At 48.5% G+C, this 17464-nt stretch overlaps 1 protein-coding gene across 1 annotated transcript in view; it reads right to left on the reverse strand.

Moving 5' to 3' along the window:
- Positions 1-15448, reverse strand: part of mlh3 (mutL homolog 3 (E. coli)) — a 101781-nt gene extending 86333 nt beyond the window's left edge. Inside the window, exon 1 of the mRNA XM_067992199.1 lies at positions 11616-15448. Coding sequence (XP_067848300.1) covers positions 11616-15402 — 3787 coding nt within the window. The 5' untranslated portion in view covers positions 15403-15448. The remainder of the gene's footprint in view (positions 1-11615) is intronic.
- Between the last annotated feature and the right edge of the window lie 2016 nt (positions 15449-17464).

Genomic DNA, 17464 nt, shown 5'->3' on the forward strand with positions numbered 1-17464 from the left:
ATATGAAGAAATCCATGAGCTCCTTGAACTTGTTGTTTGACGTGAGGGTAGAAGGGATGGGCAAGTGACTGGTCATTGGGAAGAGGAGTCTGGGATTGTCCTAACTTTCAGGACTCTCTTTACCCTCCAGGATAATCCTGAAATAGTAGGCGGTTTTGGCTGAGGAGAACAAGACGGGGTCATGCTTGTCTGGAACAAACCAGAACGGGTCACTAATGATCAGGACAGTTGTGCACCACAAACCTTCAGATTTGCACCCCTCAGTCTTGAGGGAGCAGAGGTGGGAGCACAGGTGGGCGATAGTAATTGGTTTGTTGGAAATAAGGATATCAAAGGCAGAGGCGAGGGAGCAGCTAAGCAACAGAGACAAAGGTGTGAAGATGAGTGCAAGGCCATAGGCAGAGACCAGAGGGAGTTAGGTGAGCTTGTGAGAGAGCTATATCCTTGGACATCCCCTTGACCTCGCCATCTCTTGTGGCCTTTTTGTACCTCTCACCACTTCCTTGTCTCAGTTTCTACTCGTGTCCCTCTCCCCTCCTTCGTTCCATTATCCATCCCAACAAAAAAATCTCTCATAGCTCTCTAAGACCCTCACATCCTTCCTAAGTGCGATGCCCAGAACTGGACACAATACTCCAGTTGTGGCCAAACCACTGTTCTATGAAGGTTCAACATGACTTCCTTACTTTTGTACTCTATGCCTCTATTTATAAAGCCCAGGATCCCGTATGATTTTTTAACCGCTTTCTCAACCTGCCCTGCCACCTTCAACAATTTGTGCACATATAACCCAAGATCTCTCTGTTCCTGCACCCCTTTTAGAATTGTACCCTTTCATTTATATTGCCTCTCCTCATTCTTCCCACCAAAATGTATCACTTCACTTTTCTGCATTAAATTTCATCTGCCACATGTCCGCCCATTCCACCAGCCTGTCTATATCCTCTTGAAGTCTATCACTATCCTCCTCACTGTTCACTACACTTCCAAGATTTGTGTCATTTGCAAATTTTGAAATTGTGCCCTGTACACCCAAGTCCAAGTCATTAATATATATCAAGAAAAGCAATGGTCATGGAACTGACCCCTGGGGAACACCACTGTACACCTCCCTCCAGTCCGAAAAACAACCGTTCACCACTACTCTCTGTTTCCTGTCACTTAGCCAATTTCGTATCCATGCTGCCACTGCCCCTTTTATTCCAGAGACTTCAATTTTGATGACAAGCCTATTATGCAGCACTTTATCAAACACCTTTTGAAAGTCCAAATAAACCACATCCACCGCATTTCCCTCATCGACCCTCTCTGTTACCTCATCAAAAAATTAAATCAAATTAGTTAAATACAATTTGCCTTTAACAAATCCGTGCTGGCTTTCCATGTTCCATACTAATATGTTTAGTATCAGCAAATCCTTGGTGGCAATGTTCCTGCTAAGTCAGAGATGCAGTTTTATAACAATAGAGGTGTTATTAACAAAGTGCAAGAAGGAACGTGTTACAGGAAGCAAGTGTGACACAGGAAGTGCAAGCTATGCAAAACTTTTAATACATCACAGATATATTTCCATATATATGTCAAGTGTATACCTGGGCTTTATGTCGTATACTGAAGATTGCTGCTCATAGATTGAACTCGTTTGTCTGTACAGGTTCTGTTAGGATTGATGAAATAACTCACAGCACGTACGCAATGGAGAGAGGGACAATGGAGTAGATACTTCCACAAGGGTCTCCCGATCTCCCACCGGAACTTGAGTGGGACCCTAGAGGAACAGTGTAAATAGCTGTCTGAAATTACTGAAGTTATACGCGGAGTATCCCTGCGGAAATTCCAGGCGATTCTTACACCTAAACTCCCACCTCAGAGACGTGAATGTTTTATTTTGGATCAGTTGGATATTTGACACACCAGAAAACCATCAACTTGTTTAAGAGGTGAGGTGAGAGTGACTGCCCTTGACATCAAGGCAGCATTTGACCGAGTGTGGCACCAAGGAGCCCTAGTAAAATTGAAGTCCATGGGAATCAGGGGGAAGTCTCTCCAGTGGCTGGAGTCATTCCTAGCACAAAGGAAGATGGTAGTGGTTGTTGGAGGCCAATCATCTCAGCCCCAGGGCATTGCTGCAGGAGTTCCTCAGGGCAGTGTCCTAGGCCCAACCATCTTCAGCTGCTTCATCAATGACCTTCCCTCCATCATAAGGTCAGAAATGGGGATGTTCGCTGATGACTGCACAGTGTTCAGTTCCATTCGCAACCCCTCAGATAATGAAGCAGTCCGAGCCCGCATGCAGCAAGACCTGGACAACATCCAGGCTTGGGCTCATAAGTGGCAAGTAACATTCGCGCCAGATAAGTGCCAGGCAATGACCATCTCCAACAAGAGAGAGTCTAACCACCTCCCCTTGACATTCAACGGCATTACCATCGTCGAATCCCCCACCATCAACATCCTGGGGGTCACCATTGACCAGAAACTGAACTGGACCAGCCATATAAATACTGTGGCTACGAGAGCAGGTCAGAGGCTGGGTATTCTGCGGCGAGTGACTCACCTCCTGACTCCCCAAAGCCTTTCCACCATCTACAAGGCACAAGTCAGGAGTGTGATAGAATACTCTCCACTTGCCTGGATGAGTGCAGCTCCAACAACACTCAAGAAGCTCGACACCATCCAAGATAAAGCAGCCCGCTTGATTGGCACCCCATCCACCACCCTAAACATTCACTCCCTTCACCACCGGCGCACTGTGGCTGCAGTGTGTACCATCCACAGGATGCACTGCAGCAACTCGCCAAGGCTTCTTCGACAGCACCTCCCAAACCCGCGACCTCTACCACCTAGAAGGACAAGAGCAGCAGGCGCATGGGAACAACACCACCTGCACGTTCCCCTCCAAGTCACACACCATCCCGACTTGGAAATATATCGCCGTTCCTTCATTGTCGCTGGGTCAAAATCCTGGAACTCCCTTCCTAACAGCACTGTGGGAGAACCGTCACCACACGGACTGCAGCGGTTCAAGAAGGCGGCTCACCACCACCTTCTCGAGGGCAATTAGGGATGGGCAATAAACGCCGGCCTCGCCAGCGACGCCCACATCCCGTGAACGAATAAAAATTTTTTTTTTAAAAATTCAAGCTACTGAGAAATGCACACCCACCTCAAAGGTAGTGTTTGTCCAACATAGCCAAGACAGGACTCAGAGGGTTGGCTGAGGCCATGGAGGGGTTTGAACATATTGATGAGAATTCTGAAGTGACTGGGCACTGATAGCTGGTGATGCTCGTCAAGTACAGTGAACTTTGTGTCGGTGGGGACACAGGTTGCAGTGTTTGAACCAGTTGAGTTTATGGAGGGAAAGGTCTTCGGCCTGAAACGTTAACTCTGTTTCTTTCTCGACAGATGCTGCCTGACTTGCTGAGCTTCTCCAGCATTTTCTGTTTTTATTTTTGTCATTTATGGAGGGTTGAGGTGGGGAGGACAGGTAGGAGTGTGTGAGAGAAAGGATGACATAAGGACAGTGGTGAGAAAGGATTTTGGCTCGGAAGATCAGGAAGTAGCATCAGGGTATGGGTGGAGATAAGAAATAACAAGGGGCAGAAAACATTGGTGCAAGTAGTTGAGAGGACCCCTAATAGTAGCTATACTGTTGGACAGAGTATTAATCAAGAAATAATAAGAGCTTGTAACAATTGCAGGGGACTTTAATCTTCTTATAGACTGGGCAAATCAAATTGGCAAAGGTAGTCTGGAGGACGAGTTCATGGAATGTATTCGAGACAGTTTCCTAGAGCAATACGTCGTGGAACCAACCAGGAACAGGCTATTTTAGATCTTGTATTGTGTAATGAGTCAGGATTAATTAGTAATCTCACAGTAAAGGATCCTCTGGGGAAGAGTGATCATAATATGATAGAATTTCAACTTGAACATGACAGTGACATACTTAAGTCCGAAACTAAAGTCTTAAACTTAAATGAAGCCAATTACATAGGTATGAGGGGCGAGTTGGCTAAGGTAAGAACATAAGAACATAAGAACATAAGAAATTGGAGCAGGAGTAGGCCAATCGGCCCCTCGAGCCTGCTCCGCCATTCAATAAGATCATGGCTGATCTGATCCCAACCACAAATCTAAAGAACACAAGAAGTCGGAGCAGGACCCGGCCACATAGCCCCTGGGCCCTCTCCGCCACCCACAGGGCATTGACCGATCCGAACTCAGCTTCATGTCCAATTTCCTGCCCGCTCCCCATAACCCCTAATTCCCTTTACTTCTAGGAAACTGTCTATTTCTGTTTTAAATTTATCTAATGATGTAGCTTCCACAGCTTCCTGGGGCAGCAAATTCCACAGACCTACCACCCTCTGAGTGAAGAAGTTTCTCCTCATCTCAGTTTGGAAAGAGCAGCCCCTTATTCTAAGATTATGCCCCCTAGTTCTAGTTTCACCCATCTTTGGGAACATCCTTACTGCATCCACCCGATCAAGACCCTTCACAATCTTATATGTTTCAATAAGATCGCCTCTCATTCTTCTGAACTCCAATGAGTAGAGTCCCAATCTACTCAACCTCTCCTCATATGTCCGCCCCCTCATCCCCGGGATTAACCGAGTGAACCTTCTTTGTACTGCCTCGAGAGCAAGTATGTCTTTTCTTAAGTATGGAGACCAAAACTGTATGCAGTATTCCAGGTGCGGTCTCACCAATACCTTATATAACTGCAGCAATACCTCCTTGTTTTTATATTCTATCCCCCTAGGTAGATTGGGAAATTAGATTAAAAGATATGATGGTAGATAAATAGTGACAAACATTTAAATAAATATTTCAGAAATTTCAACAAATATACATTCCATTGAGAAATAAAAACTCCGCAGGAAAAGCGATCCATCTTTGGCTAACTAAAGAAGTTAAGGATAGTATTAGAGTAAAAGAAGAGGCCTATAATGTTGCCAAGAAGAGTAGCAAGCCTGAGATTGGGAGAGTTTTAGAAACCAGCAAAGGATGACCAAAAAATTGATAAATAGGGAGAAAATTGAATATGAGAGTAAACTAGCAAAGAATATAAAAACAGATTGTAGGAGCTTCTACAAGTACGTAAAAAGGAAGAAAGTAACAAAAGTAAATGTTGGTCCCTTAGAGGCAGAGACAGGAGAAATTATAATGGGGAATCAGGAAATGGCAGATACGTTAAACAAATATTCTGTATCTGTCATCACAGTAGAAGAAACAAAAAACATACCAGAAATAGTGGGGAAGCAAGGGGCAAATGAGAGTGAGGAACTTAAAACAATTAATATCAGTAGAGAAAAAGTACTGGACAAACTAATGGGACTAAAAGCCGGCAAATCCCCTGGACCTTATGGCCTACATCCTAAGAGTCTAAAAGAGGGGGCTGCAGAAATAGTGGATGCATTGGTTGTGATCTTCCAGCATTCACTAGATTCTAGAACGGTCCTGAGTGTAATGTATCCAAGTTTGCTGACGATACAAAGCCAGGTGGGAAAGTAAGCTGTGAGGAGGACACAGAGTCTGCAAAGGGATATAGACAGGTTAAGTGAGTGGGCAAGAAGGCGGCAGATGGAGTATAATGTGGGGAAATGTGAGGCTATTCACTTTGGTAGGAAGAACAGAAAAGCAGATTATTTTTTAAATGGTGAGAAACTATTAAATATAGGTGTTCAGAGAGATTTGGGTGTCCTCCTACAAGAAACACAGAAAGTTAGCATGCTGGTACAGCAAACAATTAGGAAAGCAAATGGTATGTTGGCCTTTATTGCAAGGGGGTTGGAGTACAAGGGTAAGGATGTCTTGCTACAATTGTACAGGACTTTGGTGAGACCTCACCTGGAGTACTGAGTACAGTTTTGGTCTCCTTATCTAAAGAAGGATATATTTACCTTGGAGGCGGTGCAACGAAGGTTCACTAGATTAATTCCTGGGATGAAAGGGTTTTCCTGTGAGGAGAGGTTGAGTAGAATGGGCCTGTACTCTCTGGAGTTTAGAAGAATGAGAGGTGATCTCATATTAGATTATGAGGGGGCTTGACAGGTTAAATGCTGAGAAGTTGTTTCCCCTGGCTGGAGAGTCTAGAACTAGGGGGCATAGTCTCAGGATAAGGGTCAGCCATTTAGGACTGAGATGAGGAGGAATTTCTTCACTCAGAGGGTTGTGAATCTTTGGAATTCTCTACCCCAGAGGGCTGTGGATGCTGAGTCATTGAATATATTCAAGACTGAGATCAATAGATTTTTGGACTCTAGGGGAATCAAGGGATATGGGGATTGGGCAGGAAAGTGGAGTTGAGGCCAAAAATCAGCAATGATCTTATTGAATGGCGGAGCAGGCTCGAGGGGCTGTTTGGCCTACTCCTGCTCCTATTTCTTATGTTCTTATCTTTGGTTCTTAATCATCTCAGTGACCAGGACATGGACTGCGGTTTTGACAGTAGTGGGGGAGGGAGGGTTGCAGCAGTAGAATAAAGCAGGCTTGGAGAGGATTTGGGGAGAATGCTGAGCTTGGGGTTGAGCAGTTGTCCAGTCTCTTCACCCAGTAATAGCAACTGGTGAGGTCGATGGACTCAAGGCAAAAAACATGTACATTTCAGCTCAATCACTGCAAACCACCTGATACAATGTACAAAACTGAAAGTGAACATCCCCACATAACAAGTAGATATTACAAATACTGACCTTATGATTTGAAATGTGGCAGAAAGTCCTGTCGCAGCTCCCCCGTGTTCGCTCTCTAACTACCTACATCGAGTTTACAGCACAGAAACAGGCCATTCGGCCCAACTGGTCTATGCTGGTGTTTATGCTCCACACGAGTCTCCTCCCTCCCTACTTCATCTCACCCTATCAGCATATCCTTCTATTCCTTTCTCCCTCATGTGTTTATCTAGTTTCCCCTTAAATGCATCTATTTGTCTCAACTACTCCTTGTGGTAGTGAGTTCCACATTCTCACCACTCTCTGGGTAAAGAAGTTTCTCCTGAATTTCCGACTGGATTTATTACTATCTTATATTCCTAGTTTATGGACCTTAGTTGTTACTCATGTGGCCTTAAACCCTGGATTAAGCAAACTTTCCTCTGCCCATCCTTTATAGCTCCTGCCAGCACCTGTGTGTCTTTGGCCTTGAGTCCATCGATGTCTTTAGGTGAGACAATGGTAGCTCATTTAGATCTTCCTGTGAACCGTCCTGTCCCATCTCAGGGTTAAACGAAACTATTCATTTTGAGAGCAGCGGGGAATCTCGGGGCCCCAACCCAGCAACAGGTAATTCCACCGACCAATCCCCAGGCATGGACAGGGTCAGAGGTCAAATTGCCAACTTCCCGTTGAATGAAAGGGCAAAAGGGACAGGTAAAGGTGTTCTCAGTCAGTCCCAGACAGGTTGGTGAAAGAGATGGTCAGGAGGGAAGGCCCCTTGAGACGAGAGCCACCTAGGCCTAGAGAGGGCAGGTCAGATTCAGCAATAAGGCTAACCAGGAAAAGTTAAGTTAACCCACTGACAAGGATAGTGAGGCATCCTTTGTTGTTTTATATCTTATGAGAAGCATTACAGATGTTAAACATTCAGAATTACTACTCTGTACAGTCACATGTAACCTGTAAAATAAACCAGTTCTTGATTTTTCATTGACCTCATCTCACCAACGTTCATCAGTTTCATCTCAGAAGATTGAAAAAATACACACTGTCATACATGTGAGGTTATGGCATCCAGTTCATTTAAACCAGGGCTTTTGTTGTCACAGTTGCAAATCACACTATCACAATACTAGATGTTGGGCAGAGCAGTACACTCCTGATCATAAGGAACATGGGGTCTGCTTCTGGGAGAAACTGGTGACGCTGAACCCAAGAGAATATCTAGCACTGACCTAAAATTTGTAATAGAGTGGAAGCAGGAGGCAGCAGTACCAGAGGTAAATTACAGAGGAGACGCGTAAAGAAAGAAAGACTTGCATTTATACAGCCGTTCACAACCTCAGGACATCCCAAAGCGCTTTGCAATCAATGAAGTACTTTTGAAGGGTAGTCACTGTTGTAATGTAGGAAACGCGGCAGCCAATTTGCGCACAGACGTAGCAGGGTAGGGTGGCCAATGAATGCAAAAGGGAGGGTCAGGGAGGGCGAGCAGAGACAGCGAGCCCGGCTCACACAGCATGTTGCTTGGTCAGATTGAAAGGTCTCAAACAAGGAGTTGCTGCAAAGCAGACTCATTCCAGGACTCTGGAAAGAAACGGAAGGTTAGAGATGGGACAGTATTGGACCAACAAGTAGGAAGGATATAGAGGAGCAAATCTGCAGGGATATTACAGAGGGGTGCAAAAGCCATAGGGTAGTAATAATGGGGGACTTCAACTATCCTAATATATAGACTGGATAGTAATAATAAGGGGCAAAGAGAGGGAGGAATTTTTGAAATGTGTTGAGGAGAACTTTCTTGACCAGTATGTTTCCAGCCCAACGAGGAAGGAGACATTGCTGGACTTGGTTCTGGGGAATGAGGCGGGCCAAGTGGAGCAAGTGTCAGTGGAGGAGCATTTAGGGAACAGCGATCATAGTATCATAAGGTTTAGAATAGCTATGGAAAAGGACATGGACCACTCTAAAGTAAAAATACTCAATTGGGGGAGGGTCAATTTCAGTGGGATGAGAACAGATTTCGCCCGGGTAAATTGGAATCATAGATTGGCAGGCAAAACTGTAATTGAACAATGGGCGGCCTTTAAAGAGATGGTTCAGGTACAGTCTGGGTACATTCCCACGAGGGGGAAAGGTAGGGCAACTAAAGCCAGAGCTCCCTGGATGTCAAAAGAGATAGAGAATAAGATGAAGCAGAAAAAAGGGGCGTATGACAGATGTCAGGTTGATAACACAAGTGAGAACCAGGCAGAATATAGAAAGTAGAGGGGAAGTGAAAAAGGAAATAAGAGGGGCAAAGAGAGAGTATGAGAATAGACTGGTGACCAACATAAAAGGGAATCCAAAAGTTTTCTATAGGCATGTAAACAGTAAACGGGAAGTAAGAGGAGGGGTGGGGCTGATTAGGGACGAAAAAGGAGATCTACTCATGGAGGCAGAGGGGATGGCCGAGGTACTAAACTAGTACTTTGCATCTGTCTTTACCAAGGAAGAAGATGCTGCCAGAATCTCAGTAAAGGAAGATGTAGTTGAGATACTGGATGGGCTAAAAATTGATAAAGAGGAGGTACTAGAAAGGCTAGCTGTACTTAAAATAGATGTCACCCGGTCCGGATGGGATGCATCCTAGGTTGCTGAGGGAAGTAAGGGGGGAAATTGCGGAGGTACTGGCCATAATCTTCCAAACATCCTTGAATATGGGGATGTGCCAGAGGACTGGAGAATTGCAAATGTTACACCCTTGTTCAAAAAAGGGTGTAAGGATAAACCCAGCAACTACAGGCCAGTCAGGTGGTGGGGAAACTTTTAGAAACGATAATCTGAGACAGAATTAGCAGTCACTTGGACAAGTGTGGATTGATTAGGGAAAGCCAGCAAGGATTTGTTAAAGGCAAATCGTGTTTAACTAACTTGATAGAGTTTTTTGATGAGGTAACAGAGGGGGTAGATGAGGGCAATGCGGTGGATGTGGTGTATATGGACTTTCAAAAGGCGTTTGATAAAGTGCCGCATAATAGGCTTATCATCAAAGTTGAAGCCTATAGAATAAATGGGGCACTGGCAGCATTGATACAGAATTGGCTAAGGAACAGGAAACAGAGAGTAGTGGTGAACGGTTGTTTTTCGGACTGGAGGGAGGTGTACAGTGGTGTTCCCCAGGGGTCAGTGCTGGGACCACTGCTTTTTTTGATATATATTAATGACTTGGACTTGGGTGTACAGGGCACAATTTCAAAATTTGCAGATGACACAAAACTTGGAAGTGTAGTGAACAGTGAGGAGGATAGTGATAGACTTCAAGAGGATATAGACAGGCTGGTGGAATGGGCGGACACGTGGCAGATGAAATTTAACACAGTAAAATGCGAAGTGATACATTTCGGTAGGAAGAGTAAGGAGAGGCAATATAAACAAACTAGAGGGCACAATTCTAAAGGGGTACAAGAACAGAGAGATCTGGGGGTATATGTACATAAATCATTGAAGGTGGCAGGGCAGGTTGAGAAAGTGGTTAAAAAAGCATATGGGATCCTGGGCTTTATAAATAGAGGCATAGAGTACAAAAGCAAGGAAGTCATGATGAACCTTTATAAAACACTGGTTCGGCTACAGTTGGAGTATTGTGTCCAGTTCTGGGCACCGCACTTTAGGAAAGATGTGAAAGAGAGGGTGCAGAAGAGATTTACTAGAATGATTCCAGGGGTGAGGGACTTTAGTTACAAGGATGGACCGGAGAAGCTGGGATTGTTCTCCTTGGAACAGAGAAGGTCGAGAAGAGATTTGATAGAGGTATTCAAAATCATGAAGAGTCGAGACAGAGTAGATAGAGAGAAACTGTTCCCATTGGCAGAAGGGTTAAGAACCAGAGGACATAGATTTAAGGTGATTTTCAAAAGAACCAAAGGTGACATGAGGAAAAACTTTTTTACACAGCGAGTGGTTAGGATCTGGAATGCACTGCCCAAGGGGGTGATGGAGGCAGATTCAATCATGGCTTTCAAAAGGGAACTGGATAAGTACTTGAAAGGAAAACATTTGCAGGGCTACGGGGATAGGGTGGGGGAATGGGACTAGCTGGATTGCTCTTGCATGGAGCCGGCACGGACTCGATGGGCCAAATGGCCTCCTTCCGTGTCATAACCTTTCTATGATTCTAAAATGAAGGTCTGAGGTCAATAATGATGGTGTTGAAGGAGGCTGGGTCAGTATCAGAGAACAGAAACAAGTAAATAATATTAGCAAGCTCAGAGCTGAGGAGATGAAGTTGGGAAGAAGCTTGGAAGCAAGCGAATAGAGGGAGCAGATAATAGACTTCATCGGTGAGGTGTGTGCCAAATGGGTGTTGGGGAGGATAAGCAGAGGTTGGCAAGGGTAAGGGCTCAGTTGGCCGGAGGGCAGAAGGAAGAGCTGAGAGTCGAGGTAGGAGGACGAGTTGAGGGGCAATTAAAAGGAGGAAATTATGCAGAAGACCTCAATTTTGGATTTTAAAAGTCCACGAGTTCATGCATGTTGAGTCCTATTTTGAGTCTAAGGTGTAGGAGTAGGGAGTTCTGAGGAGTCAGTTTGTTGTTGAGGCGTTGGCCATTGTCTCTGCTCTCCAGGATGCCCTTGGGGCATAGGCAGTTGTACAGAGAGAGAATGACGGTTCAGCACAATCTGCTGATGGACAGCCAGGCCACCTGACTGCCAAGTGCTTTCAACAATACGGCCTGCAGATGCCAGGCTGCAAAAGTGGCTGTAGTACCAGGTGGGAACAATGTGGGTGGGAGACCCTCGGGGGACAGAGATGAGGGGAGGCGAGACAGATATGGAAGAAATTGGTAGTCATTGTGGGTGGCATGCCAGAGGAGGAAAGGGTTAGAATGAGAGGGCACCCGAGTTTGGGGGAAGATGGGAATAGTTTTTCCAGGGGTGGAAAGTGATGCCTCTACATTTCTGTAAAACACTCACCAGTCTTAGTGAGGACATTAACTGCCATTGTTGTGAAGTCCTTTATGCAAGCGGCCTGTGCCTGGGCCTCTGGTGGAACGTCATAGCTACTCAATCCAGTCACGCTGTTTACATACACCATCTTCCCCAGGGATCCATCAAAGTACTGCAGCCAGTCTTTCAATGCATCACTCTGATCTTTACAGGTCTCTACAGAATCTTCTGGTAACTGTCCAGCAAGTATTGATTTAGTGTGAACACAAACAGGGTCTGACTCCTTCCGAGTGGCCACAGAATCTTTCACAGGTGGGTTCAAGTTCCCATCACTTGCTCTGTCACCAACATCCACCTCAGATGCAGTTACAGTTCCATTTCCTGTCCTTTCATCGGTGGTACAGCAGCACAAGTTATCTGAACAAGTCCCCCCGTTAACCGTCCCATGGACACCAGCATTGCTTGCCTGCAAATCCTCTCCTGCCACCTTCGCCCCAAGGGCACAGTTTTCTGAGATCACCTGGCCTGCCGAGCAGATTGGCTCTGGAGATGCACATTTGACAGAGTTCTGATTGGGCTGCAGAAGGTCCTTGTGACTGTGGCGAGGTTGGCATTGGCCCACGGGACTCCCCGCCTTGGACCTCTCACTCTTCTCTTCAGTAGACTCTCCTTTTTTAAGGTCCTTTAATCTGGACAACTTTGCAGCCAGGGTTCTTAGAGGCTCCTTGGCAACTAGAAAGGGTTTCTTGGCTTGTGAATAACCAGGCAGTGTAATCAGGCTGGCCCGTCCTTTGGCCACACGACCGACTGCCAAGCAAGTTCCGTCACAACACGAACTCCTTAAAAACCCACCACAATCACACTGGCCGAGCCGTAAGCTCTCACTTTGGTAACTAGCCGATTTTGTACCTGGGATCTGGTACAGACTCTCTGCTCCCTTAGTTACTGTCACACTATCTACTGATGGTCTCGTGGCTGGATCATCAGTACTGTGCTGAATGGCCTCAGCATGTTGAGAGGAGAATCCTCTGTCCTGCTCATCACTTATCTTCCCGTAGTTTCTCCTAAATACATCCAGTGAGCCAGTTATTAGAGACATGCTCAGTTTCCTGTGGAATCTAGCCTGACAACAGACAGGTTCACAATTGGCAGGATTTCTGTACTCTGAATCACCGAGATCTTTTAGTAAATTTTTCTTCCCAGATGTAGTCGCTGATTCAGCAGAGCTCCCAGAGTGATTATGGTACTGCCAGGTACCATGAATTCTCTGACAGTCAGTCACGGACTCTTGGGGAAAAGCTCTCACCCGTTCCCAAGCAGCATTCGAAAGTGCTCTGTCACCAGACATGAGCTGTCCATCTCCCTTTTTCATCCTCTCACTAACAATATCCCAGGCACTCACTGGGCCAGGACGACAGACACGGCCCCAATCTGAAGAGTTTCCTCTTCCAGCCTCTGGGTCTTTCAGTTTCCCGGGGACAATGTGGGTAATGAGACCTGTGACACCCAGTGGCAGCCCAACCGCCTGCGCCCCACATGCCCCCATCTCCCCCGCCCCACATGCCCCCATCTCCCCCGCCCCACATGCCCCCATCTCCCCCGCCCCACATGCCCCCATCTCCCCCGCCCCACATGCCCCCATCTCCCCCGCCTGCGCCCCACATGCCCCCATCTCCCCCGCCTGCGCCCCACATGCCCCCATCTCCCCCGCCTGCGCCCCACATGCCCCCATCTCCCCCGCCTGCGCCCCACATGCCCCCATCTCCCCCGCCTGCGCCCCACATGCCCCCATCTCCCCCGCCTGCGCCCCACATGCCCCCATCTCCCCCGCCTGCGCCCCACATGCCCCCATCTCCCCCGCCTGCGCCCCACATGCCCCCATCTCCCCCGCCTGCGCCCCACATGCCCCCATCTCCCCCGCCTGCGCCCCACATGCCCCCATCTCCCCCGCCTGCGCCCCACATGCCCCCATCTCCCCCGCCTGCGCCCCACATGCCCCCATCTCCCCCGCCTGCGCCCCATGTAGCTCCACTCCCCCTTCCAGCTCCTCCTCCCCCTCCTGCACCCACTCTTGTGATGGACTCTCCCTCTCGCTCTCATAGGCAGCTGCAAGCTGGTAAATTCCATCTCCCCCTGTGCTCGCACTGACTCTGCCGGGCTGTGCCAGCTCTACTGGTTGTATCTCAGGGCTGGCAGACGTACTCAGGTCCCTGAGGGAGATGCTTCTCTGCTCTTCCAACAGGGAATTGCCACAAGCAGCTACCTCCTGACCAGCAGGACAAAGGCTGTGCCTTGGGGCTTCTGTGGTGAGTAGACCACATTCTACAAGGTGCAAGGCCGGCACTGCTAGAATTCCATCCTCACCACAAGACACCCGGGCCTTCCTGATTGTAGCCTCCCCCCGAGAGTGAGCATCACCGGGCTCAGTGTCTGCCTCCCACTTGGGGATCTCCGGGCCTACAGCCTGACACTTTGCAAACACCTGCCGATGCACTGACATGGACTGCACTGCTGCCCTATCGTGCGAGAGCCCAAGGCCTGTGCTGACAGTGGCCTGTGCACTTTCGGCTTCCCGGGCAGGACCCTGCTCCTCTGTGGGCTCCACCAGCAACCCCTCCCGCAGCAGGAAGGCCCGGATTCCCTCCTCCAGGCAAATCAGCAGCAGGTCCCAGGCGGTGAACTCCAGCAGGGTGCGGCCGGGCTCCCAGCAGGCATCGTACTGGCCAGGGTGGCAGTGGATGTTGATGATATAGACGGGCTGTAGGTCAGGGGCGCCCCGAGGCCCGGGCCTACAGATCAGGCTGTGCCGCCTGAGCAGGGAGTCCAGCTGCTTGTGGATGCGGGTTTTCAGCACCAGCCGGCCGCTGACGAACACCAGGCGCCGGGCCTTGCTGTGGTGACCCCAGCGGCTGACGAAGCCGTTCAGCTGGAAGCCGCCGCTCGAGTGCTGGACGCGGCCCAGTGCCGCCGCCTTCTGCGGGCCGTAGATCTGCGCAAAGCGGGCCTGCAGGCCTCTGGCTTTGGGCAGCCTGACCACCAGCGAGCCCCCGGCTGTGGCGGAGGCCTCGTCCCGCACGGTGAAGGAGACGCCCGGATGCAGGAGGCTGAGGGCCTCGACCCGGCGGCGGATCTGCTCCCACTCCAGGGGCCGGCCCAGGCGGCGCCGCCTCACCGGCAGCCGGTAGAAGAGGTTGCAGACGGTGACGGTGGTGCCGGGGCTGGGCCTCCCGGTCTCGGCCTCGTACACCGGCCCCGCCTGCCCCTCGCGGAATAACTTCACCCAGGTGCGGCCCGAGCCGCGCTGCGGCCGGCTCACGATCTCCAGCAGGCCCGACAGGTGCGCGATGCTGGCCAGAGCCTCGCCGCGACCCCCAGGCCCGGGCCCGGGCCCCCACTCCCCCGGCTCGCCCCCGCGGCTGTAATAGCGCGTGCCCGCCAGCTCCAGGGCCGCGCGCTCCAGGCCGGCCCCGTTATCCGCCACCTGCACGCGCCCGGCCTCAGCCCCCACCCGGGCCGCCGCGCAGCCGCAACCGGCCGCCAGGCTGTTGAGCAGCAGCTCCTCCAGGCACCGGGCGAGCGAAGGCACCGCCACCCCCGAGCGCACCCCGGCCTGTGCGGCCTCCGGCAACTCCCGCAGCCTGCGCCCGGCCCCCTGCTCTCCGGCCTCCGGCAACTCCCGCAGCCTGCGCCCGGCCCCCTGCTCTCCGGCCTCCGGCAACTCCCGCAGCCTGCGCCCGGCCCCCTGCTCTCCGGCCTCCGGCAACTCCCGCAGCCTGCGCCCGGCCCCCTGCTCTCCGGCTGACTCCTCCGTCATGCTGCCCGCGGCCACAAACTCGTCGGGGCCGCCTTCCCCGCTAGGCCCCGTCTCCATGGATACCGGAAACACCGCGCTCCCGCTCCACAGCGGCATTGTGGGAAATGTAGTTCTCCCGCGACCGGGATTCGTGTATTCTGCGCATGCGGGAACAGGGTGAATTAAATAAACACCGGGAACCGGGTGAATTAAAGAATAAACACCCGGAACACGGTGAGGAAATAATAAACACCGGGAACATGGTAAAGAATAAACCCGGGAACAGGGTGAATTAAAGAATAAACACCGGGAACAGGGCAAGTACAGAATAAACACCCGGAACGTGGCAATAATAAACACCATGAACTGGGTGAATTACAGAATAAACACCGGGAGCGGGGTAAATAATAAACACCCGGAACAGGGTGAATTAAAGAATGAACACATGGAACAGGATGCATTACGGAATAAACACCGGGAGCGGGGTAAATAATAAACACCCGGAACAGGGTGAAATACAGAATAAACACCGGGAGCCGGGTAAATAAGAAACACCCAGAACAGGGTGAATTAAAGAATAAACACCTCGAACAGGGGCAATTAAAGAATAAACACCTGGAACAGGGGCAATTAAAGAATAAACACCTGGAACAGGGGCAATTAAAGAATAAACACCGGGTATAGCGGTAACTACAGAATAAACACCAGGGACAGGCGACTAAAGAATAAACACCGGGAATGGGGCAACCGGAATAAACAAATAGAACAGGGAAGACTAAGGAATAAACACCTGGAACAGGTGACTAAAGAATAGACTATCGAATGCCTTCTGGAAGTCCATATAAACAATATCCATAGACATTCCCCTGTCCACTACTTTAGTCACCTCTTCAAAAAATTCAATCAGGTTCGTCAGGTATGACCTACCTTTCACAAATCCATGCTGGCTCTCCCTGATCAGCTGAACATTTCAAGTGTTCAGTCACTCTATTCTTAATTATAGACTCCAGTAATTTTCCGACAACAGATGTTGGCTAACTGGTCTATAATTCTCTGTTTCCCTCTCTCACTGTTCTTAAATAATGGTGTGGAGATGCCGGTGATGGACTGGGGTTGACAATTGTAAACAATTTTACAACACCAAGTTATAGTCCAGCAATTTTATTTTAAATTAGCTTGTGAATTTAAAATAAAATTGCTGGACTATAACTTGGTGTTGTAAAATTGTTTACAATTCTTAAATAATGGAGTGACATGTGCAATTTTCCAATTTAAAGGAACGGTTCCTGAATCAAGACAACTTTGGAAGATTATAGTTAGGGTTTCTGCAATGTGCTCACCTACTTCCTTTAAAACCCTGGGATGGAAACCATCTGGTCCTGGGGATTTGTCACTCTTTAATGCCATTATTTTCTCCATTACTGTTAATTAGCTTACGTTAATTATGGTGAGTCCCTGTGCCTGACTGAAAATTACTTTCCTTGGGGTGTCTGTCACGCTATCCTCTTCCTCTACTGTAAATACTGATGCAAAGTAATAAATACCAGCAACAGGGGCAATTAAACAATAAACACCAGGAACAGGGGTAAATAAACAATAAATACCGGGAACAGGGGCAAATAAATAATAAATACCAGGAACAGGGAAAATAAACAATAAGCGCCAGGAACAGGGGCAAATAAACACCGGGAACAGGGGTAAATGAACAATAAACACTGGGAACAGGGGTAAATAAACAATAAACACAGGGAACAAGGGTAAATAAACAATAAACACCGGGAACAGGGACAAATTAACAATAAATACCGGGAACAGGGGTAAATAAACAATAAACACCGGGAACAGGGGCAAATTAACAATAAACACCGGGAACAGGGGCAAATAAACAATAAATACCAGGAACAGGGGCAAATAAACAATAAACACCAGGAACAGGGGTAGATAAATAATAAACACCAGGAACAGAGGTAAATAAATAATAAACACAGGGATCAGGGGCAAATAAACAATAAACACCAGGAACAGGGGCAAATAAACAATAAATACCAGGAACAGGGTAAATAAACAATAAACACCGGGAACA

Source organism: Heptranchias perlo, chromosome 10, assembly GCF_035084215.1.
Source record: "Heptranchias perlo isolate sHepPer1 chromosome 10, sHepPer1.hap1, whole genome shotgun sequence".
Lineage (NCBI taxonomy): Eukaryota > Metazoa > Chordata > Chondrichthyes > Hexanchiformes > Hexanchidae > Heptranchias > Heptranchias perlo.